General features: G+C 36.7%; 2 protein-coding genes across 6 annotated transcripts in view; one reads left to right on the forward strand and one right to left on the reverse strand.

The window, feature by feature from the left end:
• The window catches only part of LOC109039420 (CCR4-NOT transcription complex subunit 10), a 36,896-nt gene extending 23,532 nt beyond the window's left edge, over nt 1-13,364 (forward strand). For 3 of the 5 annotated variants that reach the window (XM_072304784.1, XM_072304782.1, XM_072304783.1), the window contains 2 exons: nt 911-989; nt 3,872-13,364. In XM_072304784.1, the coding sequence (XP_072160885.1) occupies nt 911-989; nt 3,872-3,909 (117 nt within the window). In that variant the 3' untranslated portion in view covers nt 3,910-13,364. The remainder of the gene's footprint in view (nt 1-910; nt 990-3,871) is intronic. The other 2 variants (XR_011900590.1, XR_011900591.1) reach the window with 2 other exon arrangements.
• A 1,916-nt stretch (nt 13,365-15,280) lies between these two features.
• LOC109039418 (uncharacterized) lies at nt 15,281-23,922 on the reverse strand. The gene is made up of 3 exons (XM_072304593.1): nt 20,996-23,922; nt 19,264-19,375; nt 15,281-17,788 (listed from the first exon to the last, which is right to left on the reverse strand). Exons 1-3 carry the CDS (start codon nt 23,920-23,922, stop codon nt 17,666-17,668), a joined length of 3,162 nt encoding a protein of 1,053 aa, XP_072160694.1. The 3' UTR covers nt 15,281-17,665.
• Between the last annotated feature and the right edge of the window lie 2,259 nt (nt 23,923-26,181).

The following is a 26,181-nucleotide window of genomic DNA, read 5'->3' on the forward strand; positions in this document are numbered from 1 at the left end:
ATTTTCTTTGAAACTGCTTTCTGTGATTTGAATCTTGCTGATATAAAATCCCATTAATTCCAAAAAATCCTCCTCAAAGTTTCCTCAGTCCCTTCCGTTTTGAATCATCAGTTGCGCATTGTATGTAGCACCTTCCCATTGGAAGAGTAGAGATTCTAAACATAAAAGGTGTCATCAGGTGCTGCTAGGATTGTGAAATTGTACCTCTCATTTAACGGGAATCTCATTGCTATTGAAAATTATTTTCTAATACCTGATGAAGACCAAAATTTAGAGAATTTTCTAGATAAAAATACCACAAAGCAAGGGCATTTTGATTCTTTCAAGATGAGAAACACCATTTATAATTTTAAGAACATCTGATGGCGCTCATCATGTTTTGAATTTCCACTCCTCATTTAGGTGATCAGGGTGAAGAAGAAGAAAAAAAAAAGCCTTGTCCAAAGAAATTATTTTCATCCATTGTCACTATGAAGTGATGTTTGTAAACCTTCAGACTCTTCGCCCAGGTTTGAGCAAACTCCGTTTTTTCTAAGACTATGTCCATACAATTGCAGTTCATGGAACTTAGGGCGAATTAGTTCAACTAACTATGGTTTTGCAGAATAAGTTAGATAAGTTCCAGGAACAAGTTCGCCCGAAGTTTCGCAAACCGTGGTTGTGTGGACAAGGCCCATGTGTTGATGACTCTACAGTCCATACTTTTAACTTTTTACAGCAGCTAATTTTTAAATGTATTCACAAAAACATCTCAAATTATTATTTTTTTCCAAATAAATGAAGAGTTTGATAGTTTTTACAAGCTATAATTCACATTGTGTCCAATGACATTTAAATCCAAGTATAATTCATTTTCGTAGATTTTTTCATGTTTTTTGTCCCTAATCAAGTGTGTGTTTACTTTTTAAAGGTGCAGTGCCAAAGTAGCTGGTTAATTACTCCTTTTCCTTGTCAGACATGTCACCGACCTTTTCACCTACAAGAAGCAGGTATGACAATAAAGGAAATCGGCTAGCAAATGATTTTTACAGTTTAAATCCAAAAAGAACAAGAAACAATACATCTTGCCCTGAAACTTGGGCGACAAATATATAACAATTAAATAGAACGCTGGGAAAAAGTTATAAAAGTCTGCACAAGAAGAGTGGAAAAACAGTCATAATATAAAAAGAAGAAAGAAGAAACCAGGTCCACAGTGTGTGTCACAGATATAAAATAGCCCTCAAGAGAAGTCCCAACTGAACCAGTCCCAGGGAACCATTGTTTGAGACCATCAAACTCGGGTCGCCTGGCGGGAATCGAACCCGGGACCTCCCGATCATAGAGCAAGCGCATAGGAGGCCGACAAACAGCCAGAGCGGAGGCATATGCACAGCCAGCATCAAACGATTTTGTAACCAATTCACAGAAATTCAGCGATCAGATATGTCTCAAAATTTTTGGGATCCCTCATGGAAAGAGAAAAAAATTTTTGTCTGTTCCCATGTCGAAGTCAGAAAACCTAAAGAAAAGAAGGAAGGAAATTCTGGGGAGAACTACTCCTTCCATTACTTTTTAAATCTCTCAGGTAAACAAGTAGAAGTATGTAAGCAGTTTTTCTGCACGACTTTGTGCTTGAAAGTGTGGACAGTCCTCACTTGGGCAAAGAAAAAAGCCTCCCCCACGATGAAGTTACAGATGAAGAAGATCTTGATGAGCCAGAGGAGAGGGTAACGGAAAAAAAAGTTTTTTGCCACAGTGATTTGATATGCTGCTGAAACTACCATCGCACTATTGCAGAAAAGATACCAAAAAACTGTATCTTGAAGAAAGGTGGAAAAGTAAAACCGATTTGTACGAAACGTACAAAGTTTTTGCAGCGGAACATAATAAGTCTGCTGTCAGAAGAACCTTTTTCCGCCAGATATTTTATCAGTTGAACTTGAGTTTTTTTCCACCCAAAAAAAACCAGTGCGATACATGTGTAGGTCATAAGTCTGGAAATGTGCCCCAAAAAGAATGGGAGCAACACATTCTTGATAAAGATAGAGCAAGAGCTGAAAAGGACTCTGACCAGGCTCGAGCCCTCAAAAACGGTATTATTTGTCTGTGCATGGACTTGCAGGCAGTGAAAGTTTCACCACCGACGAATGCGAATGCCATGTACCATGAAACTAAATTTTGTTCACATAATTTCACTGTTTATAACCTAAGTAGCTGCCACTGCTGTTGCTTCTGGTTGTATGAAACCGTGGCGGATTTAAGTACCAACACTTATGGGTCCTGCATAAATAATTATTTAAGAAAGCATTGCAGTTCCACGGCCAGAACACCAATTGTTATCTACAGCGACAACTGCTGTAATCAAAATAAAAACCATGTGTTAGCAAACGCGCTTTTGCATACCTCAATGGAATTAAGGGTTGAAATCACTCAGAAGTAATTAATAAAAGGGCATACGCAGATGGAATGCGGCAGCGTCCATGCTGCCATAGAACGGCCGTTAAAAAATCAAAATATTTATATCCCCCATGACTATGTGAAACACACTGTTGAAGCCCGAAAGAAGCCATGTTCGTATGACGGGAATACATTGACTACAATTTTATCCTAGATTTTGACAAACTTCATTACTATGATTCCATCCGTCCTGGTCGAAAGCCAGGCGATCCTGTAGTGAATGACATCCAATGCCTCAAATACTGTCCGGATGGAAAAATGTATTTTAAACTAAATTTAGATGACTCATTCGCAATAACATTGAAGAGTGATCCCCCTAATCTATGGTCCTTGCGTCTGCCAATTCCAAAGTCAAGATCTGCAGGATCTTAAAGCAGTCAGCCCAATAGATTACCATCAATTTTATAATAATTTGCCCACTTGTTGATTGGTGATTGTGCAGGTATGCAGGAGCGCATTTGCTACTAAATGATTGTTCACCTGATTTTGTCTACTGCCAAATATTGTAACTGGCGACGGTGAAACTACCAAACCACCTATCTCGGTTTGCGACGTTGCAGATTTCCTGTCATACTTTATTTTTTAAATGAAAAACTACTCAAAATCAATTCTCGTAAACTTCTGTGATTTTTTTCTTCTCTGAGTGAAGAAAACTCAGTGTAAACTTCAAGGAATGATATTCATTTGTTATCCATAAAAAAAATGAAATGGGAGAGGAGATTTTTAGATGCCGCCAACGAGAAGAGCAGTCTGGTAGTTTCACTGTTGATGGACTGAATTAAGCAGAAAGAAACCAACGCACATGTTGGAAAAATTTGAGTTATGATTGGTTTTGAACTCAACCACTGCTCTGCTATCTATCGTCAAAAATTCAGAGTTTTTGTTCGAGCGAATTTTGCAGAAATTGAAGTTAAAGTTCATCTTTTACACTGAGTCTTATGCCGGAGCAAAATTTCAAACCTCCTCTTCTCAGTTTCAACTTGATGTGGATTGGTTCCTTTCTGATAAGCTCGGTCCATATGGCGTTTCCATAATTATTTTGACGGTGAAACTTCCAAACCACATATCTCATTCACACTCTTTTAAAATTTCTGCTCTTATTATGTTGCCTTCTTAAAAGAAAACATATCTGTATCCTTCTTACTAAATTTTCTTAGCACGGAGAAGATAGTTCATGTAAGGTTTTGAGACTTTACTTTGGGTGACGTTCCATTTGCAACGTCACGAACCGTAATACGTAGTCTGGGAGTTTCATTGTCTATTTACGTTTTATTTCTTTTGATGTCAAATTTAAATTTTCTGCTCATTGCCATGGTACGATGAAAGAGGAGGGCAAGAAGAGATAGTTGAAAAAATGTGAAAATGCTCTAGAATGAATCGAAAAGATTATTCATGTTGTGTCTAAACAAATCAATTTATTTTGTTTTTCCAGGATATCAGGCTAGGTTGGAGGTGGTGCTGCAGGTATAGGAGGTGTCGCTGCAGGTTAGGTTTTATTGGTGGTGGTGTTAGAAATATTGGAAGTGGAATACCTGATTAGATTTTTTAGTGATTTAGAACAAGGTAAGTGAGACATAGGTATGCTCTCCTCGACCTTTTTTGCCGAAATTAATTTTTCTCTCCTTCTATAGAGCCGTTGTGTGAGTTTTGAATTTCAAAAACTTTGTATTCCTAGCCGAAAATGAATATGACAGTCTGCTGTTAATAGTAGTAAACAAACAACCACCTCACTGAAAGCAAATGAATTTTTATTCTTAACGAATATGCTTTCACCGAATGTGTCCTTTTTATCAACAGCAGATGGTCATATTTGTTTTCGGCCAAAACTGCGAAGCTGCTGGAATTCAAATCTCATGCTGCGGCTTTGATGGCAGGCAAGATCCATCCATATAGGTCAGTCATTGCGCAGATATCCCCGCTCGGGGTTAGCCCCATCCATTGGCTCGAGATGTCAGCATTACTACCGCGAAAGCGAAACAGCACGGATACAATGCTTTTCTAATGGGAGAGAGCAAATTTTTCTCAATGAATCATTTAAATTTCTTCTTTTAAAACAGTTTGAAACTTTCTGAATGTAAAAAAAAAAGTCTCGGCATTAGCGCATGGAACTTCAATTTGATCGATAATCCCTTTTTATATTTTTAAAAAAATGATTTTTGAGGTTAACCATTTCGGGTATTCGGTGGATTGTTTGTTTACGTTCAGCCAGTGCTATTTCGAGGTTGCGCATAATTCGATCTCCTGTTAGATCTACGATTAACTGATGTTATGTTATCAATTATTCAATTAGTTCCTTTTTATTTGTTGAACGGTGTTATTTACTTTCAGTGTGCTGAAGAGTGAAGTTTAGCCTTTTCTTACCTAGCAATTATTTTCATCAAATGTTCATCACATTCATAACTTCACTCATATTCTTAATATGTATGTACTGTGATCTCACTTGGGTAGACAATGAACGGATTTATGTACTTAAGCAGCTCGAAAAGTTTACTTTATTACGCCAGTACCAGAGTATGGTCAAGAATTTTCATCTCCTAATTACAGAAAGTTCCCATCTTTATTCAAATCAATGACGAATACTTACTTCCATACTTACCTTTTATTTGCAACATTATTTTTTGGTACGTGGGTTTCCATGTCTTGTCCAATTATTTCCAGTAGTACTTTGTCAATTCTTCATCGTCTGGCCATTACCGAGAGTACATCAGACTCCGTGCCAAATGCAGGCAATTTTTGTTCTCTGTTGCAGCTTATGATGGACTTTCAGGTATGTTTAAGGGAGTTCGAGAGGTAATGCGGGTTGTTGAAGAAGCGCAGAAAATCATATAGCAAGAAAATGCAAGTTGATAAAGACAAATTTATAAACCAAAAAAACCACAATGACAGAGCAAAAAAAGCCTATAGCCATGGAAAGCATTAAAAAATGCAAGAAATCAAAGTTATGATTGTTTAATAAAGTAAAAAAAATTACAGAAGATGGAATAAGAGAGTATTACTTCAGTCACTAAGTACATTCAATCTAAAGTTATTGTAAAGCATGAAAAGTGCAAGTTGAAAAAGACAAATTTAAAAATCAAAAAAACCACATTGAGAGTGAAAAGAAGCTTGTAGCCATGAAAAGAGTAAAACATATAAGAAATCAAACTCATGATTGTTTTACAAGGTAGAAACAATTGAAGATGACAGAATAATAGAACATGACGAAGAACATTTTTTGTCGAAGAAGCTTAGCCCAATTTCGCAAGCAGGTGAGGGTGCGCGTTCTAATGAAGGTGAGAAGGGCCTCCTCGCTCACAAGAGAACCTTGAGGCAAGCGAGATTTGGTTCTTTTAGGACCTTACTAAAGATTTGTGTCTCTCTTTTCAGCTGTGTAGGGCCGTGGAACTTTAAAAACTCCTCATCTGCGATTCTGATGGCATTTTTGCAGTCAGCAGATGCTTCCGTTAAAAAACCTTTGGAGAGACATTCGGTCCATTTTTGCTCCTGCTCACTTTCATTTTCATTCACTTTTTCACTTTCATTTTCCTTCACTTTCAACTATCACCTCTCCTCCTTTTTTTGGAAGTGTGAACACCCAGTTCGGGATGCTTCTTTAATAATAATAATAATAATAATAATATATTTATTAATGCAACAGCCTCATGAAATTCATACAAATTTATGAGCTTAACACTCGTCAAATAATATAATGGAACAAAATTTAACATCAAATAAATGTAACAAAAATTTCAACAAACAAATAAAAAAACAGTAAATAAAGAACTAAGACTTAAGACTTAGGGGACTACATTCAGGCAATTTAGGTATTGGGGAGATTTGCTTTTCTTTTTCAACCTATGTGCAGTGTAACCTGCTAGGAAGTTACGACCTTGGGTGTAGGTGTCTGTAAAAACGTCAGGAAGCTTATATTCCCCTCTAAAGGCTTCTTCTCCCTTCAGTTCTGATTCCTCTTCCCAGGAGAGCCAATCTTGGGTGGCCTCATCCTTTGTGAAGAGGTCACAATCAATTAAATTCTCAAAGAGCTCAGGAGTGAGCATTATTTTGTCAGAGCCTTTATTGTCCTTTTCTCTGGCTGGGAGCTGCACAGAAGTAGCATCAGATGAAGATGCTTTCACCATCTGGACGTTCTGGAGGTTCAGCATCTCAGTGCTGTTCTCTTTATTTTCTTCAGCCGCAGGTCGCAAGGAAGTGGCATCCACTAAACAGGCTTCGTTCAGCTGATCTACCTGGGTGTTAAGGGTATCAGCAGTACAAAGCGTTGGGATGTTTGCCTAACAGGAACCATTTAATCCTGCATTTAAAATCAAGAGAGTCAGGGAGGTCGTTGAAGGCAAAATCCCTCTGATAGTGCTGAAGAAATTTTCAACAATGTCTTGGTTGAGTCTTCTTGTTATAATGTAGTCTATCTTCCCATTAGAGAATTTTTCTTTTAAGTAAGGCAGCAGGCTTTGCAAAGCTGCATTTGACAGGAGGAAACCGTTCTGGAAAGGCATTAAGCAACTATACTCGACTTTTTCTACATTTTTGGTGATAACTTTCATCTCCATGATGTACTTATTGACCTTTTCTAAAAATTCTTTCTCCTTTTCTGTCCCTCTGTACCCTGTGAACATGTCCGTAGAGTTCATAAGTTCAAACCATTCATTGAATAGCTCCAGGAACTCTATAACGCCCTCACAACTGGAGTCACCAATGTCTTCTTTATCATGATAATATTTCAGGGCCATCGCGTTGGTATGGGAAATCAACTTTGCTGCTTTAGCAACATTCTGTCGCTGGGTATTGGATACATAAAGCATATCTTCATTCAGCTTGAAAGCAATCTGGATATCCTCTCGCTCCGATTCTTTTCTTTTTTCCTTAATGCTGTGTCTTCATCTCCTCCAAGAGCTGAATAAGGTGGTCCAAGGGGATCAGCGTGCGGATCTCCACCGGGCAGTTAAGCTAAATGGCTCTCATGCATCTCAAAATTAATACCCTCTGCTTTATCAGCTTGTTCTTCATCTTTCCTCTTCGTTACCTTCAGAGCCTCTTTTGATCTGTCCTCCATCACTTTAATGTGTTCCTTTTCTGTCTTCGCCTTTTCAGTTTTGAGAAATTGCAGCAACTTTACTAGGGGACGTTTTGAGACAGATTTTCCACGGACAGCATATCCAGTGTCTATTAAATGGTTTTGTAGGCATTTTAGGAGATGTGGTGTATCCCAAAAGATGAAAAAATTTTTTCATCAGTGCCCTCAATGGTGTAATAAGGCTTGCTGGGTATGATCCCAAGTTCTCTAATCACGAACTGGTTTTCTGAGCCACCGTCGCAAACTGCTGCAACAACTTTTAAACCTAAGTTGTGCATTGTTTTAATGAGACTTTTAAACAGATTTGTCGACATTCGTTGGTCATAATCATAATAGAAAAGCTGTTTCCAGGAATCAAAAAGTCCACGGACAAATGCAACTTGAGCCTTCTTGTGAGGACCAATGACCTGTTCCTTTCCTTTGTCAAAGCACAACTCTTGGCTGATGCTTATCTCATCAAATGAGAGCACACAAATTCTATCTCTAGGAGTCATACTCAGCCTCTCTTTTCCATAAGAATCAGAAATGGATTTAGCGAGGTTCTGCAGCTTACTGTCCAATTCTACCTGTTATGATCTATCCCCAAAATTTGATAATACTTCCTGGTGCTTAGGATTTACCAGCTTAATATCACGGATTCAGATACTTTACAAACTCTGCTAAAATTTACTCAGCCTGATTGGTCACATAAAAGAAATAATACTCACCAGAGAATTTTTATTCTCACGTCACAAAGCAAAATACTTGTTGATTAAGAAAAATGATACGTTCTTCTCGAATAAAATCAACAATTAAGACCATCAAGTGAGCAAGCAGGGAACCAAGATGTACCTAAAAATCAAACAAGTTTAATCAGTGTGTAATTTAAACTAAATAATGCACACAGAACATTTAGGATGAAATTCTACACCACATAACTGAGAAAATTGGCAATGATACTTTGGACATTCAACGATGAAATGAGGTTTATTTTCAAACGGTGTCACAAATTTATGTGTGCGCTGAGAGCCTGAAACTTAATGGACTACTCTAATGTCGCAGCAGAGGATCGATCAAGAGAGGCATATGAAAGGTAGTACTGAATGGGAAGGTGCAAAATTATCAAAACACAGTGAAAACTCACATTGCTAAGCAGTAGTTTTAATGAAGCAGCAGAAATCATTTAAAATTTAATTGGATATATGAAGCTTCTGCATCTGGTCCAATTCTAACTTAATATTTTCATTGGTCCTCAAAATTTGATACTTGGCACTGATGCTAGAGATTTACCAGCTTGATTTGATTGATTTGATTTATTCTGAAGCTTACTATCGCGAATTCAGATATTTTAAAGTCTGTTTCTTCATCTTTATTAAAATGAACTCTGCTGAAATGTACATAAGCCTGTTTCTTCATCTTTATTAAAATGAACTCTGCTGAAATGTACATAAGTCCAATTGTTACATAGAAGGAATCACACTCATCAGAGAATCTTCATTCTCACAAGACAAAGGGAAGTTCTTGTTGATGAAGAAAAATGATGCGTTCTTCTCAAATTAAAACAAAAATTAGACAATCAAGTGAGCAAGCAGGGAACCAAGATGTTCCTAAAAATCAAAGGAGCTTCATCAGTGTGAAATTCAAACTAAAAAATGCATACAGAACATCCAGAATAAAATTTTACCACTAGAGAGTGAGAAAATTGGCAATGATCCTCATGCAGGGATCAGGAATTACCATTTCTAGCTCATCCACATAAGCAAGTGCGTCGATGGTAAAGCTGGGGGAACTTATATTATTTCCTAAATTTGAGGCAGAAATGGATGTATTTCTGCGGAAGGGAAGTAAAAGCTTTCAGGGGATAAGGTTTTTGGTAAAGAACTAGAGAAACGATAACTTCGAAGACATTAGGAATACTTTATTCTTGTATCAGATACACGAGAGCGAGACAACGAAGAAGAGGCTACATACTTGAAGGAGTCGAACGAAGTAGGGGGGAGATAAAAGAGAGGGAGACTCTGATAGTGAGAGAAGTGAATGGCCGACAGATGGCGCTCTAATATATGTGTGACAAAAGCCAAAGGAGAGGGGAGAGGGGTGTTTGGATTGGCAGTTGCCATCAGATGCGAACTCATTCTGTCCTATGTTCATAATGCGTTTCTATGGCCCTTAGTTCTGTTTGGTCGAATGCACTTGGACAATCTTCAAAAGAAACTCAAATTGGTGCTTAGTTCCATTTAGCAGAAATACTTTCAAATAATAGTTCTGAAATATAAAACGTAGTTAATTCGAAAATTGACTGAAAACCTCAGGATGTTGCTGATAGCTTGATACAAAATGGCTGTCCTACTGCAGTAGCAGTGGAACAAAGATGCACATGTATTTAGCGATGGATAAGAAGCTAGAAAACTCATCAGATTGCTGTTGATATTCTCTTGGGTAATTAACGCCGGCAAACAATCTTCTGTCGCAATCTGAAACTAAGTACCTACATAAACTTTTTTGGCATCGTGTCTATTAATGAGGCTTCAGAAATCAGTTAAAGTTGATAACAAATTACTGGGCTTCTGCAGATGTTCCAGCTTTACTTTCATATTTTCATCAGTCCTCAAAATTTGATAATAATTGGTGCTAAGTGCAGATTCACCTTCTTAATTTGGTGGATTCAGAAATATTCCTGTCCCTTCTGAAATTTACTTTAATTTTTGTTAGCTACCTAGTAACATACAAGAAATAATACTCACCAGAGAATCTTCATTCTCACAAAACTTGCGGAATGGTCGGACGAGAAGGAGTTTAGATCTTGCAAAAAAGATCTCTTAGATCTCATAGATATCTTTGTAAATTCTAGTAAATAATTAATATTAATAATCACAGCTTAATTTCACTTGAAAATAACAGCACAGTAAAACTGTAAAACCTCGAAAGTATGACAAAAACCCAGCTTTCCCGTATACTTTCAAGTTGGCGGGACAGCCGTTTGCCCGAATGTAAACAAGCCACCAAATGCCCGACATAGTCAACTTCAAAAATCGTTTAAAAATATATAAACAAAAATTTGGCTAAATCGAAGACCTGAGCGGTAATTTTTAAACAATCTTTTTGCTTCCCAGAAAGTTTCAAACGATTTAAAAGTAAGAAATTTAAATGATTCATTAAGAAAAATTTGCTCTCTCCCATAAGAAAAGCATTGTTTCCAACTTTTCTGGTTTTTGCGGCAGTAATGCTGATGTCATGCGCAGAATATTCTCATTTCTGTTTCGGGAATGACTGACCTGTATGGATGGATCTTGGTTAATAATAGTAAACAAACAACCACCTCACTGAAAGCAAATGAATTTTTATTCTTAAAGAATATGCTTTCACCGAATGTGTCCTTTTTTATCAACAGCAGATGGTCATATTTGTTTTCGGCCAAGACTGCAAAGCTGTTGGAATTCAAATCTCATGCTGTGGCTTTGATGGCAGGGACAAAAATCTACATTTCAGCTAAAGTGGTCAGGAAGAGCATACCTCTGTTTCACTTACCTTGGATTCTGAATGGCTTGCAGACTTCGTAAGCAATCTTCAAAATGTATTTTTTCCTTTAAATGTGTTATATTGAAGAATCTCACAGTGTAGAGTACCTAACAATTGAGCTGTATTTTGATGCTGAAACTCTAAAAACACATTTCTTTGTTAGTGGCACTGCCTACCTCTTGGCACATAAAATTGATTTTATATTTTAATGAAATATACTTAAAAATAGAAATACTGAGACACTGTAATGAAGACGCCTATTTTTCTTGTTTCATCATTAATTTGGTATACTCGAACAATTAAAACCTCAATTTAAGAATTTTTAGAAACCGTGAAGTAACTCGGGAAAACATATTTTTTTTTATTATTATTATCATTAAACTGACCTTTCCTGATAAGTCAAGTGTTCATTTTTCTTTCTCATGAGTATTACCCATTATTTTATGTCATTGTACATTAAAGGTCGAAGTCTGCTGAATAACCAAATGGAATCAATAGGCGCGGTTTCATGCTCATTACATGAGTCAACTGCGCCAAAGAAACAAGTGCAAAAGAGGAAAGGTCAATATTCAGTATTGTCACAAGCCTTTTTTTTCCTTGTTTAAAAAAACCTGTGCAGTTTTTTCATTTCAAAAATTTTATAGGCTTAGGATTTTTTCCCAACAATTTTAAATATTATGTTGTTTTCAATGTTATTCTTACGGTGATTTTCTCTGAGAACAATCTTTGTAATGAGGTTTACTTGACCGTTGAAGAAGTTCACTTCAACCAAATCTATGCCAAGGAATGTAATTATATATCAATGGTGAAAGTACGAAAATATGTATCTAGATTGCAAAGCTTCAAAATTTCCGTTTCTATTTTATTTTTTCAAGAAACTATTACCAGAAATTCTTGAAAGAAATACTTGAGAGTTTTTTCGTAAGGGCAAAGAGCTCACAACTTTGTTCAATAACGAAGATCAATCATCCCTCCAAGAAGTAAAATTTGACAGGTAATCTGCAACAATGCAAACCAAGGTGTATATTTTCGTAGTTTCACCAACGATAGCTCTCTTGATTGCAATGTGTTATGTCTTAAATGCCTAAAATGAGTAGATAGCTATTATATCCTTCTTCATTAAATTGTGTGATACTTGTGTAGAGGTGTCGTCAGCTAAGTTGATGGTTGTTTACTTTCGGTTTGCAAGAGCCAACGACGAATTTGAGCCTCTGAACAAAGCGGCGTTCGCTACTATCCACATTGAAAACATCAGTCTCATGATCGTATCGTAAAAAAACTACTTATCAGTTATGATTTGCGACTTTTTTGTGGTTGTGATTTCTGTGTGGCTAAAAATTAAAGTGTTACAAGGTTTGAAAGTATTAAAAAACTTATCTAAGCTTGTGTTCTTGCTTCTGAGAGAGCCAGATGTTTTCATGTGGATAGTAGTGACGCAAAAACGCCTGCAAACCGAAAGTGAACAACCGTCAACTTAGCTGACGACCCCTCTAATACTTATGTACCTGTGTTAGCATAGTAGCCCTGTTCTTTCTTTATTTTACAGTTTCATTTTGTTTCTTTAATTCATGTATTTATTTATTTAATTCATTTAATTTATTTATTTATTTATTATATTTTGTTGACTGTGAATCAGAAGCATTTGATACTGCTGTTAGATCAGTTGCTTAAATTCACCTCTTTCTCTTTTGATTTCTCAAAAGTAGCAGTGTATTTTTATTTTATTTCATTTTCACCATGGATATCTCTCTTGTTTGCAATTATTTCATGTCGTAAATGCATAAAATCAATAGAAAGTTATTTTATCCTTTTGAATTAAAATTTTGTGATACTCGTGTGATACTTTTGCAGCTGTCCTAGCAAAGTAATTCTATTCTTTATTTATTTTACAGTTTAATGTTGTTTGTTTGTTTGTTTTTTTTTCATTTATTTATCCATTCTGTTTTGTTGGCTGTGAATCAAAATCATTTGGCACGACAGTCAAATCAGTTGCTCAAAACCTCTCTCTGTTCTCATTTCTCAAAACTAGAAGTGTATTTTTATTTTATATTATATTTTCATTTTATCATTATCATCATCCATGAAATATAAAAAAACTATTAACAGCTCATTTACTTTTCTTTTTTCTTTTGATGGCCAAGTACTCAGCTAGGATTCGGTGTCAACTTTTTCCCCCAAAAATAAAATGCTAATTTTAAATCTGGGTGTGTCACAGATAAAGAAGTCAGGTGATTTTGATGAAAGAGTTAGGTAGGTGAAATTATTCAGGAAAATAGTGACTGGTGGTGACAATTAACATTATCACAAAGTTTTTTTTAACAGGATGAAACCTCAGAACCAATTGTTTGGCGTCGGTTAATGTGTTCAAAGCTTCCCTCCCCCTTAGATACCATGTCGACGGTGAAACTACCATACCACATATCTCATTTGCGGTATTTAAAAATCTTCGCTCCCATTTTATTTTTGTGAAAGAGAACAAACCAATATTATTCTTTGAAGTTTTCACAGATTTTTCTTTGCACAGAGAGGAAAAATCTCGTAAGTTCTTAAGATTGACATTGAATAGTTTTCCATTTAAAAAAGAAATAATGACGGGAAGTCTGCGACGTTGCAAACCGAGATACATAGTCTGGTAGTTTCACAGTCAATGTATGATTTCAGCCTAGAACTTATCATGGTGACATTAAAGACTTTCTCCTATACTTTATTGCTGCAAGATACACCAACCAACAGATATAGTGATATTAGAAATCGACGGTGAAACTCTTAAACCACAAATCTTGTTTCCAGTGTTTTAAAATCTCCGCTCCTATTTTATGTTATTAAAGGAGAACTATACCACATCATTCCTTGAAGTTTTCACAGAATTTTCCTTGCATGGAAAAACAAATGAAGAACGTTTTTTAAAATTGATGTCGAGTGGTTTTCCATTTTTAAAACAAAGTAGGTAGGTACCTATGACAGGAAGTCTGCAACGTTATAAACCGAGATTCAAGGTTTAGTAGTTTTATGATGAAGTTTTTAGAGGAAATGACCAACAAGAAAGAAAAAAAAACATGAAGTTTAAGAAATTTTCCCTGATAGAGTTTACTTTCACCTTGAAAAAAAGAAAAGGGGGGGAAAAAGAGCCTCTAATGGGGCTAATCAAAGGGTTTATCAAGCTCAGGTATAACAAGATGGAATTCCCTTGAGAGCTAATTAGGTAAGTCCTGTTGCACCAAGGAGGTGCAGACTGCAGAGAGTTCCAATGAGTCCACTGTTGCGACTATTTTCAAAAATGCTCAAGGCGTGGTGAAGAGCATCTTACCATCTCTATCTCCAAGAATTATTACCTTTTACTTATCAAAAATAAGGAACGCAGACAGTTTTTTTTGTTCTCCTGAAAAATCGGGTTTTCCGAGATACGTGGTATGGTAGTTTCACCATCGATATGTTCTAGACACAGAACTGGGAATAAACGATTTTTGATGTGTTAATTTCACAGCAAATGATTGAAACATGTGAACTATTTTTGCAGGCATTTATATAAAAAATCAGGCAGGCAATTAAATATAAAATTGCAATTCTTATTGCGACTCTGTCTCTGTTTAGCATTCAGAATGTGACTCAGAGCAATGCTGCCGTGCTAAGGAGAGACGCCGTAAAGCCTTCAGGCGTTACCATATTTCCTTCAAGAAAAATCGAATTTACTGAGAAGATGGTGAATATTTTTTCTCAATTTTTTCAGTCAATTTTGTTCACGATTTACTCTAAAATATCTGAAAATTTCAAGGAAAAATATGCATAACTTTCCTCAAAAATGCATGTTTTGTTGGGGGAAATTTGGCAACTGTCGAATGTTCATACGGCGTTTTTCCTTAGCAAGGCAGAATGAATCCCGAGCCAGACTGGGGCCCAGTTTGATTGAGTGGACAGCGCTGATGCTCGTTCACATTTCAAGTTCCGAAATTTTTCAATCAGTCTTTTCAGTGAAGTTCCCGAGTTTCCCTGACCTGATAGAATTGCCTAAAAATTCTTAGATTTTAAGACTTGGGGACATTCTATCTTTGATGTAAGTATATGGAAATGCTTAAAAAATACATGAGGCATCACATTCGAAAATATTTTTTCTTGCACTTCAGAACTGTCAAATCACATCAAACAGATTGAGAGGGGTTAAAGAGGTACAATATGGCACAGAGAATATTTCCACAAAAAGCAAACTATTCAACGGATTCTCACTCATGCAGCACAGAGGAGCAATTCACACACACAAAAAAAGGAAGCAAGTGATTGAAAAGTAAGAAAAAATATTTAATTATGATCATCCAGACTAGGTATGCAACAGATTAATACAATTTGATTTACAATTGTACTTACAATTACGAGCTGTCTATCAATTTACAAAGGTACATTAAAGAAAAACATTTGAAAGTACTTGGTACTTTCAAGTTGACAAATATTTACATACTGCAGAAGGAGGTAGATAAACTTTAAAAAAAGCAACAAATTAAAAAGATCAACGGCTCAAATAAAACAATTTTACACAGGTGGGCATTTTAAAACAAGTCTCCAGAAAACCGTACGGTAAGGTATCTGAGTAAGATTACAGAAGAATTTCAAAGACTCGTCGATAAATTTTTTCACCTTCTCAATGTTTACTGCAATGCAAATACAATTCAGCCCACCTGATGTTCTCAATCTTCAATGTTTCAATAATTGAACCTCTATAAAAGAAATAAAAATAGGGTAACTTAAAATACAAAAATTTCATCATTACGAAAAGTTTCTACATTGAAATAAACAACAGAATGACCTAAAAGCAGCCAGGTATGTTTTTCTAAAATTTTTCATCATCGATAATTCGGTAATGTTGTCTAAAGTATCAAAGTTTACTACACAGACAAGGGGCACAGCACACATAAATGAAGGCAGTGGCAAAGAATTTTTGCAAGGTTGTAGAACAGTGACTCTTTTGCAACAAATAAAAAAACTAAAAGGGTCATTAATAAGTTAAAAAAACCATTTCTAAATTGGACCAATCAAAAGCTGATATCCAAGTGGACACGGCAAGATGACGTCTCTGAGTTCAGCCAAATTAGCAAACTCTGTTTCTCCCACCTGCGGCCGATTATTGAAATTTTGTGTTTGTCAGGCGGATATAGATGACATAGATTAAAAGGCGGAGCGTGATTGGTCGGCTATGTCTTATCGCTGCTCTGTCGTGCCTATGTCGGGTTGAACTCACGACAAGCTATCGGTACCTTTTAAGTTTCCGACAGTATGTCGTCCATTCCACCTGACAAAGGCACGACAAAGCAGCGATATGACATAGCCGACCAATCACGCCTTGCCATTTAACTCATGTCATCTATGTCCGCCCGACAAACACTAAGTTTCAATAATCGGCCCGCTGGCTGTGTCATCAGCGCCCGGAAAAATCTGGTTTGAAACGAATCTCATTTTTGGAGTTTTCAAAACGAAGTTGCTTTGCCACTCAGGGTTTAAAAAATCTGAAAAAATTATTGGAAGCTAAGTCCACTTTTTACTTTCAGAAAATAATAATAAAAAAAAAGAGTGCCACTGAGGCATTTATGGAGATAATTATGTCGGGAAAGAGTGTTAAATCATATTAATTTTTTGAGATCTAGTAATATATAGTACTGAGCACACCATAAGGGAGGAAGATTGGAAAAATTAAGGCAGACAAGCGGCAACAAATCGGTAATGAATCGGTGCAAAATATTCTCAGAATGCAATTTAACAAAAATAAAAAAATTACATATTTTGATTGCTTTAAAGAAATATGACAGATTTTAGAGGTCTAAGCATGTCATGACTGAAGCCTCTATTTATCTTATGCACAGCTTTGTCTACATCAGAGCTCATGCTATTCATGTTGGAACTGATCACATATGCTAAACAACAAAAGAAGTTTCAAACTGTAAGGGTCAATTAAACAATTTTGTCTGAGCATTCAAAAAATCATATGCAACCTTAGAATCAATTCTCGCACTGTTATTTTTTCCAGTTAGACTATTACTAACCCTTAATTCTAACGATTAATGGTAATTTGTTCTTAATTGTAAGCACAGAGTCTCCAACTGCGAAGGTCCACTTGCTAGAATCACTACTGAGCAGTCTAAAAAAGGTGAGAAAATAATGAATGGGTCAGTTGCGCTGGTCACAAAATAGTGTTTTGATGCTTGATTCTTGTGGATTAGCAAAAATAATTAGATCTGTCCAAACCGCAACTTTCTATGTTCAATATTAACCGAGATATTGCCTTTGAAAAGTCAGGTTTTTGACGTCATCCACCGGGGTAGTGGCAACCTTGATTCTTCTACCTTGCTTTCATCCAAGTTTCACGTTGAATAAACAGTGCATCACTGACTGATGAAAGCAAGGTGGAAGAAATCAAGGGTGTCATAACCTGGGTGGATGACGTCAAAAACCTGACTTTTCAAAGGGCGATATCTCCGTTAATAGTGAACGTAGAAAGTTACGATTAGGACGGATCTGATTATTTCTAGCTAATCTACAAGAATCAAGCATCAAAACACGATTCTGTGACCAGCGCAACTGACTCATTATAAAATTATCAACGATCAATTACGTAATGTTTCACTGCTTTAGAAAATTACAATCAAAGGATGGAACTTATAGTTCTGCAAAGAGTTATTCAGAGTCGATGAAGTGGATTCCTTCTTTCTCCGGTGGGTGGATCTTCCGTAGAAACGAGTCAATGTTCTGCTTATCCAGCAGATTTTTTGCTTCATGTTTATATTTCACAGGTAAGTCCTGAAAAATTAGATTAAATACAACAAATGATTGCTTGAACACACGCACAAACATAGTTGCAATGAATAACGTGACCTGTCAGCTGACTTTTGCAATTTATAGTTCAGCAGAAGTTTGTTTAAGTCTAGGCTGAATAAGCCTTGATTGGCCGTATGGGATTACTAGGGCTAGACTTTCCACAGTTCACCGATCGGACAAAGAGCTGGTTCGATGAGAGTAAAAGAGAAAGGAAAAAAGAAAAGAGCGGGGGTGCAAAAAAGAGAGAGGAAAGATGTGAAAATTAAGGCTCTGAATCCCTTTTCAAATTTTGGGAAGGGCAATGCTTTTGACTGAAAGGGCTGGATCCCCTAAACTTAACTTCTCAAATGTTGAGACTACAAATTTTTTAAATATTTTTCTTCTTCCTCCCATCTCTCTCATCCAATTTAATATTATTTTAAACCGAGACGCCGCTTGAGAAGAATATTGCAGTGCTAAGGAAAACGTTGTATGAATATTCGAGAGTTGCCAAATTTACCCAGAGAAAAAATATATTTTTGAAGAAAGTTATGCATATTTTCCTTTGAAATTTTCAGATATTTAAGACTGAATTGCGAACAAAACTATCTGAAAATTTGAAGAAAAATACTTCACAATTTTCCTGAAAAAATCGTTTTCCATTAAAGAAAATATGGCTGCATCTGAAGGCTCATACGGCGTTCATCCTTAGCACAGTAGTATAGGAGCTGCTGCTGTATTGGCATTCATCTACGACTGGCTTCAGCTGACACCTAAAAAAGGGACATATTTGGGAGGAATTCATAAAAAGACCAGGGAAAGATTCCTGTGACAAATTTTTCAGCTCTCAAAAGCCGAGTGTTTACAGCTGCAGGGAGAGAAAAAAATCCTTGACCTCTCCAGGTTTTCTCTAACTAAAATAATTAAAAGTCCCTGACTTACAATCAACAATTTGCACGCGTGTAACTGGAAGCGGGAATTTTGTGGCTTCAATTTCACTGCGATGACATGGGAATTTTACTGCTTCAATTGTTGATCATTCAGTATTGACTGAAAATGCAATTCCTTACGAAAATTATTCCTTTTTCACTATTCAGAGAACACTGAGCTCTAAATCTCAAACTAAACTTGAAAACTTCTTATTTTTTTATTGTGTGGGCAACGTTTATGTTATGTTTTTCAGATTTAAAGTTTTAAGATTTTTCAAATTTCTAGTCTTTTTCTTAGAATGCCTTGACTCTTCCCAGTGGGCCGATTATTACAAGTTTAAAGCAGAACAATAAGACTGCGAAACGCAATACATGGCATGGTTAGCATAAGACTATGTCTAGTCTTTCCATATCAACATACATTCAATGATCAAGTGCAGGCCTAGTGGAATTCTTTGTTAATTCCTGGTTTTCCAGACCTGCAAAATTAATTGTAGCCTTGTTCTTTTCCAGTGTTGAATAATCAACTAAAAATGAAAATATACATACCGAGGTGGAAGTATTTTCATCTGATGACTCCTCAATTTTCCTTCTCTTGGCCATAAGTTCCTTTATTTCCAGATCTTGCTGATCAGTTGCAGATCTGCTGTTAGGTTCCGCCCTGGGACAAAAAAAAAACTTGAATGTATTCATTTATTTATTAAAGACCCTACATGGGAGCCTTTTGTAGGGTTAGAGCATGTCAAATTTTTTTTGTAAATTTTAGATTTCACTTGCAAGGAAAAATTTTGAACAAAACAGAGCAGCCTCAAATTGACTGATGACCATGAGTAATAGTTAAGTAATTTTGCTGTTCTATTTATTTTCCTCACATATCGAAGACCAAAGTGTGAAACCACATTTCTCTGTTGCGATGTTCCAAAATTACCGCTGTTATATTTTTCGATGAGAAAAAAGTCAATTTTACAGCTCAAAATTTATGTAGAATATTTAACTAAAAGAAAAGAAAAATCAAGAAAGTTTCTAAGATAATACATTCAATAGTTTCCCAAAGAAAATATAAAATATGACAGGAACTCTGCAACGTTGCAAAACGGAGATTCATCGTTTTGCACTTTGGCCATTGATATAAAAATCATCAATGAAGATTTTACAACCAAATTTATTAGTTCAGATTATTGCAGAGCTCTCTTTAAACAGAGAAGAAAAATCATAAAAAATTTAAAAAAGTTAAGTTGGTCCTTAAACTGATACAAAAACGTGTAGTGATTTTTATCATACAACTTTGAGAAACGAAGGCTTTGAAAAGAAAAATAAGGTATGCGCTAAAAACTTTTTCACAAGATTGCATCTAGATTTTTAATGCTGGAATATTGCTTAACAATCTTCTAGAAAAATTAGCAGAATTTTCTACGGTAAACAAAAAACATTCATGTTCTGATGAGTAAAATTCCTCAGTTACTTTTCCAGTTTACAGGATGCACTTTGGAGGGCTCAGGGCTACAAATTGTCATCGAAGATCAAACAAATAAGGAAAGAAAGGAGATTGTTGATAATGGGAACCTACCAAAACATGTCGTAAACTTAAAAAGGGCATGAAACTCAGAATTTCATTCATGGTTTTTTTTAAAACACATAACGGTTGAAAATACAGCAAAAATTAAAATAAAGGAAGACCAATTTAAAGTCAAACTTTAATGCTGAATAGATTAGACATGTTGAAAATGTTTAAAATCAACTTGAAGGTGAGAAATTACCAAACTTTGGTTCTTTGGCGAGCAGAAAGTTAGAAATTTTAAACACAGAGAATGGTAATCCATCACATGAAAAATCGTACACGGGGTCAGTCATAAGTCAAATGAATAAAATTTTAAAAAATTTTAGAGCACTCAGGACTCACTTGCACTTAAAATTTTTTCACTGGAGCATACGCTTTGGAGCATATTAGGCCCTAAAATATGTACCAATAAATTTTTAAGAGCAAATTAGTACTCTAAGAAAATGTAAGATCTAATACCTCACAGGCCAAGAGAATTTTAACACTCTCAATCAGCCGCCATGCTCTAAGTTAAATGTCAATAGGAAACCTTCGTTGTGAAACTTAGTTTCTCATTCTATCTTGTGGTTCATTAAACTTATTGTTAAGCTAAAACTGGTTCTAAAATGCCGGCAAAAATAGAAAATGCTTATTATTTGTTGATATTTTTTTTTTTTTTTTTTTTTTTTTTTTTTCATGCTGTTTATTCAAGAACCATGAAAGAATTTTGATATCCGGACTCACCCAAAATTTGACGAGACACTATCAGATGAAATCTGTCCATCCTCTAGGTCTGAGTCCTGCAATGAGCAACCAGAACCATCCTGTATATTTGAGGCGTCTGAAGTTCGATATTCATCAGGGCTCATTTTTTCTTCTTGCTGGCGCTGACTCTTTTTGAGTTTCCAAAACTTGACATAATCATCGTAAAGACCTTTCTCTTTAAGGCACATTATTACCTCTTGACTTAATCCTGCATTGGGGCTTAAATCAGTTCCCTTCGAATCTAAAGGAAGAGTAGTCTCCGTTTCATGGGTCACTTCTAACTTCTGCTGATGAGAAAAATCAGGACTCTGTGGAGAACGTTTGTGGTTTGCACTATTTCCAGATGATTTGGTTTCTCGATTATGTCTATCGTGGTAATTCGAGTGTCTATCTCCATCCCGCGCTCTCTTTTTTGATGAAAGATGATGATCCTGTCCTTGATTTCTTTCTTGGATATCTTGATCTTTGAGGAATATAGGACTAGTAGAAACTTTATGTTTGCTTTGGCTGTGCATTTGAACTTCTTCTTCAGGAGACTGCCTTGCTCCTGAAGACTGATATTTACCGGATGAATCTCTGTGCTGGTGCTTGGGAGGTATAATTCTATAAGGACTCTTTCTTAATTGAAAGTAATTATCCTGTTCTCGATTTCTTTCTCGGCAATCACGAACTTCAAGCAAAGTAGAACTGTGACGAGCTGTACCTCTGCTTTTCTTATACGTATGAACTTTTTTACAAGACAGTCTAGTTTCTGATGACGTAAATCTGCTTAAGGGATCTCTGTGTTGGTCACGTCGTTTGTTCAAATATACAGCTTCAGGAGACTGAGATCTTTGCGAGCAATTTGGTTTTTTTCTGTGCGTTTGCTGTCTCTCCAAAGATCTCTGTGATCTGAAGAATGATTCTGAGCTCCTCTTGTCCTCACTAGGGCTATTCTTATTACACAGATTTCTCCCTTCTGAGAGTGTTACACGATGCCATTTTTTGCCAGTAGTGAATTTTGCACTTCCTTTTAGCAAAGCTTCTCGAACTGGGGATCGGCTCCTGTGTTTCAGCCTTTCATTAGGTCTTATTTGGTCAGGGTAGCTGTAGGGTAAAAATTTTTGTTTTTTCCATTTTTCTCTACCATGGGTGGGAAATTGATATTTGTATTTTCCATACTTACTTCCGGAGGACCTAGAACTTCGCAACTGACTATCTCTGTAGTGCTCTCTTTCTGGACAGAGTGATCTGTCACATTTATCAGATGACGGAGATCTTTGAGACTTAAATTTTTCTTTGCGATAATAACCTCTGTAGCACCCTTTTTCAGGACTGAGTGGTGTATCACATTTATCAGACGACAGAGATTTGTGGGCCTGGTGTCTTTCTTCCCGATGATGATCTCTGTGATGCGATTTTTCTGGACTGAGTGGTGTATCACATTCATCAGACGACTGAGATTTTCGAGGGTGATGTCTTTCTTTGCTACGATGATCTCTATGGTGCCCTTTTTCTGGACTGAGTGGTGTGTCACATTTATTAGACGACAGAGATCTTTGAGGCTGATGTCTTTCTTCGCGATGATGATCTCTGTAATGCGCTTCTTCTGGACTAAGTGGTGTATCACATTCATCAGAAGACCGAGATTTTTGACGCTGTTGTTTTCCTTTGCGATGATAATCACTGTGGTGCCTTTTTTCTGGACTAAGTGGTGTATCACATTTCTCAGACGACTGAGATAATTGAGGCTGGTGTCTTTCTTCCCGATGATGATCTCTGTGGTGCGCTTTTTCATGACTGAGTGGTCTATCACATTTATCAGGTGGTAGAGATTTTTGAGGCTGGTGTCTTTCTTCCTGATGATGATCTCTGTCGTGCCCTTTTTCTGGTCTGAAAGATCTATTGGACGAAGGAGATCTTTGAGACTGATATTCTTCCTCCTGACGATCTGCATGGGGCCCTTTTTCTGAACAAAGTGAACTCTCAGAGGCATGCCTCATCGTAAGAATTTGAGTGGTTCTTTCTTCTCTTTCTTGGTTCGCTTCCTTTCCGTGAACATTCACAATCGTATCAGTTATCATTTCATTGTGCACTGATGGGATACTGAGCAATACAGACTCTTCAGTTATTGTATTTGTTGAAATATTTATCAGCCCTTTATCAATCTCATACTCAACAGAAAAACAATAGTTTTTCACAAATTCTTCGTGGGCTTTGTGATCTACATTGCTTTTAAAAGGAAAAGGCTTTTCGTCACTTGAGATGTAAATGATATTTTGAAGGGACTCTTTTGGTGTGTATATGATACTTTCTTCTCTTTTGTTGATGTTGACAGATTGCTCTGAAACCTGACAGGTTTGTTGCGAGTTTTTCTGAGATGCGCAGATTACATTCGTCTGGTCTTGGTCTGATTCAGACTTATCGATAAATTTACCTCCGTCAAGCAACAAATTATCGTTACTTCTATTGGGTGAAATAGACCTATGAATTGACGAATCAGCTTTTGCAAGTATTCCTGAATCTGCCTTCTGTAAGATGCTCAATAATTCTGGGGTAGAAAACGTTGCTACAGGAGAATTATCTTGAGTGGCCTGATTTTCAGTTGTTGCAGCAGCCAGCTCCGAAATGTTTGAGGAGGAGGGTGGTGAAATGGAACCGCCACTTTTTAGAACGTCTTCATCAGCTAGGAAATCAAGTACAGGATTCTTTATGTCTGGTCTATGAAATGAGAATTTGGGTAGTAACTGACTGATTTCTAAATCTGTCTCGTAGGAGAACTGTTGTCCTTCCATTTCTTTTTCTTTCACTGACAGTGGTCTTAGAGGAGATCGTTCTGGAGAGGAAAAGCTGGGGATTGCACTGGCATTTGGCTTACTGTTAGAGCTGGAATGTGCAGGAGATGCCATCATCGGTGAAATCTTCATGTTTTTCACACCGTCCAATTTTTTGGGGTTTAGTTTGGCTTTTGACGTTGTGCTAGTTTCAGGATAAGACTTTACAGAGCTGCATTTTGATTCTGTCTGCTGTTTGGCTCCAGAGGCAGTTGCATTGTTCTTGATGCTCCCTGTATTGCACAGATTATATTCTCTGCATCTTGACCTGATTTGGGCTTTTCTATAAATTTAGATACATCAAGAACCTTATCATATTTCTTACCTTTCTTTGATGTCTCTAGTTTATGAGGTGAGAGATTTGGTAACGATGGTCTGCTTTCTGTATCTGTCTTGCAAGATAAATTATCACCTTCTGTTTCCCCTTCTTTTGCAGCAAGTGGTCTAATTGGTGACAGTTCTGGAGGTGAAAAGCTCTTTGTTGGGCTGACGTTTGGTTTAGCGACAGAGCTAGAGGGTTCAGGAGATATTTTCACTGAAAAAATCTCCATGATTTTCTTTTCCTCGCATTTCTTAAGGCTTGGTTTGGCTTTTGACATTCCTCTGATTTTCCGGTTAGATTTTTCAGGGCTGCCTTTTGATTCCTCCATAGGCTGTCCGGTCTCTTTTGATTTTTCCTGCGATGCATTATTTTGGTCTAATTCTGACTTCTCAATAATTTTACCTTCGTCAAGCAACATACCATCATTCAAACTATTGGGTAGAATAAATCTGGGCATTTGAGCTTCAGTTTCTGAAATTTTTGCTGACTTGACCTTCTGCGAAATTTTTGATTGGCTGGCTTTTGAATTTGCCTCACGGAAGAATTTTTCTACCTCCATTTCCCTGTCTTTTGTTAACACTGGTTTAACAGGAGAGCATTCTAGAGATGAAAAACTCATTTTTGAGCTAGCGTTGAGCTCATTGATGGAGCAAGAAGGTGCAGGAATTAACTTAACTGGAGAGATCGTTATGTTTTTCTTCTTGCTATCTTTTTTAGCGCTTAGTTTTACTTTTTGTATTGTGCTGCTTTTAAGATCAGATTCTATGGAGTTACTTTTTGATTTTGTCTCTTTTTTTGGCGGTGAAAACTGAGAGGTCTCTTTGATCTTTTCTTGTGATGCACCGATTGTATTCTCCTGGTCTTTATATGATTTGGACTTTTCAAAAAATTTACCTGCATCAAGCGACAAATCCTCATCAGTGCTATTGGGTAGAACAGACGTGAATAGTTGGAAATCTCTTTCTGAAATTTGATCTGACTTACCCTTTCGCAGAATTTTTGATTGAAAGACTTCTGAATCTGCCTCACAGGAGAGTTTTTCACCTTTGACTTTCCTTTTTCTTGCAGTCAGTGGTTTGAGAGGAGAGCGTTCTGGAGATGAAAAGCCCTTTGTCCTGGCATTTGGTTTATTGACGGAGTTAGAAGGTGCTGGAGATGTCTTTAAAGCAGAGTTCTGGATGTTTTTCTTTTGGCTGCGTGTCTTGGGGCTTGATATGGCTTTTGGCATTGTGCTGGTTTTAAGGTTAGATTTTTCAGAACTCATTCTTGATTTGGTCTGCTTTTTTAGCTCCGCAGACTGACAGCCTTCTTTTGATTTTTCCTGTGATACTGAGATTGCCTTCTTCTGGTCTTGGTCTGGTTTTGACATTTTGATGAATTTACTTGCGTCAAGCAACATATCGATCCTATTGGATAAGACTGATTGACTGGAGGACTGGATGGACCTGGAAATATGGGTATTAGCTTCTGTAATTTTTTCTGACTTGGTTTCTACCGAAATTGTAGATAGTCTAACTTCTGAATCTGCATCACAGGGCTCATTGACAAAGCTGAAAGGTCTAGGAGATATTTTCACAGGAGAAATCTTGATGTTCTTCTTTCTGCCACGTTTTATGGGACTTAATTTAGCTTTGGGTACTGTGCTAATTTTAGGATTAGATTCCTGAGGCTGGCTTTTCAATTGCTTAGAAAGCTGGCAGGTCTCCTCTGATTTTTCTTGTGATACACCCGTTGTATTCTCCTGGTCTTGACGAGATTTGGACTTTTTGATAAATTTACCTACGTCAAGCAACTTATCATTACTTATCCTACTAGGCTGAATAGACTTGCAAACTTGGATCACTGGATTTTGGAGAAGTTTTTGATCAATTACTGAAATTGTTTCTGACGAGGCCTCCTGTAAAAGTTTCGATTGACTGACTTCCAAATCGGTCTCACAGGAGAAACTTTCTTTTTCTATTTTCCTTTCTTTCGCTGACGATAGTCTACCTAGAGTGCTCATTGTTTGGCTGACATTTGGCGCATTGACA

The sequence above is a fragment of the Bemisia tabaci genome, chromosome 9 (genome assembly GCF_918797505.1).
Source record: "Bemisia tabaci chromosome 9, PGI_BMITA_v3".
Lineage (NCBI taxonomy): Eukaryota > Metazoa > Arthropoda > Insecta > Hemiptera > Aleyrodidae > Bemisia > Bemisia tabaci.

Coding starts and splice junctions, on each gene's coding strand:
- LOC109039418 (XM_072304593.1), bottom strand. CDS start 23,922: ATGAAGATTTCACCGATGATGGCATCTCCTGCACATTCCAGCTCTAAC. Junction 19,376..20,995: donor AGTGTCTCGTCAAATTTTGG/GTGAGTCCGGAT, acceptor TTTTTGTCCCAG/GGCGGAACCTAACAGCAGAT. Junction 17,789..19,263: donor ATGAAAATACTTCCACCTCG/GTATGTATATTT, acceptor CTAATTTTTCAG/GACTTACCTGTGAAATATAA.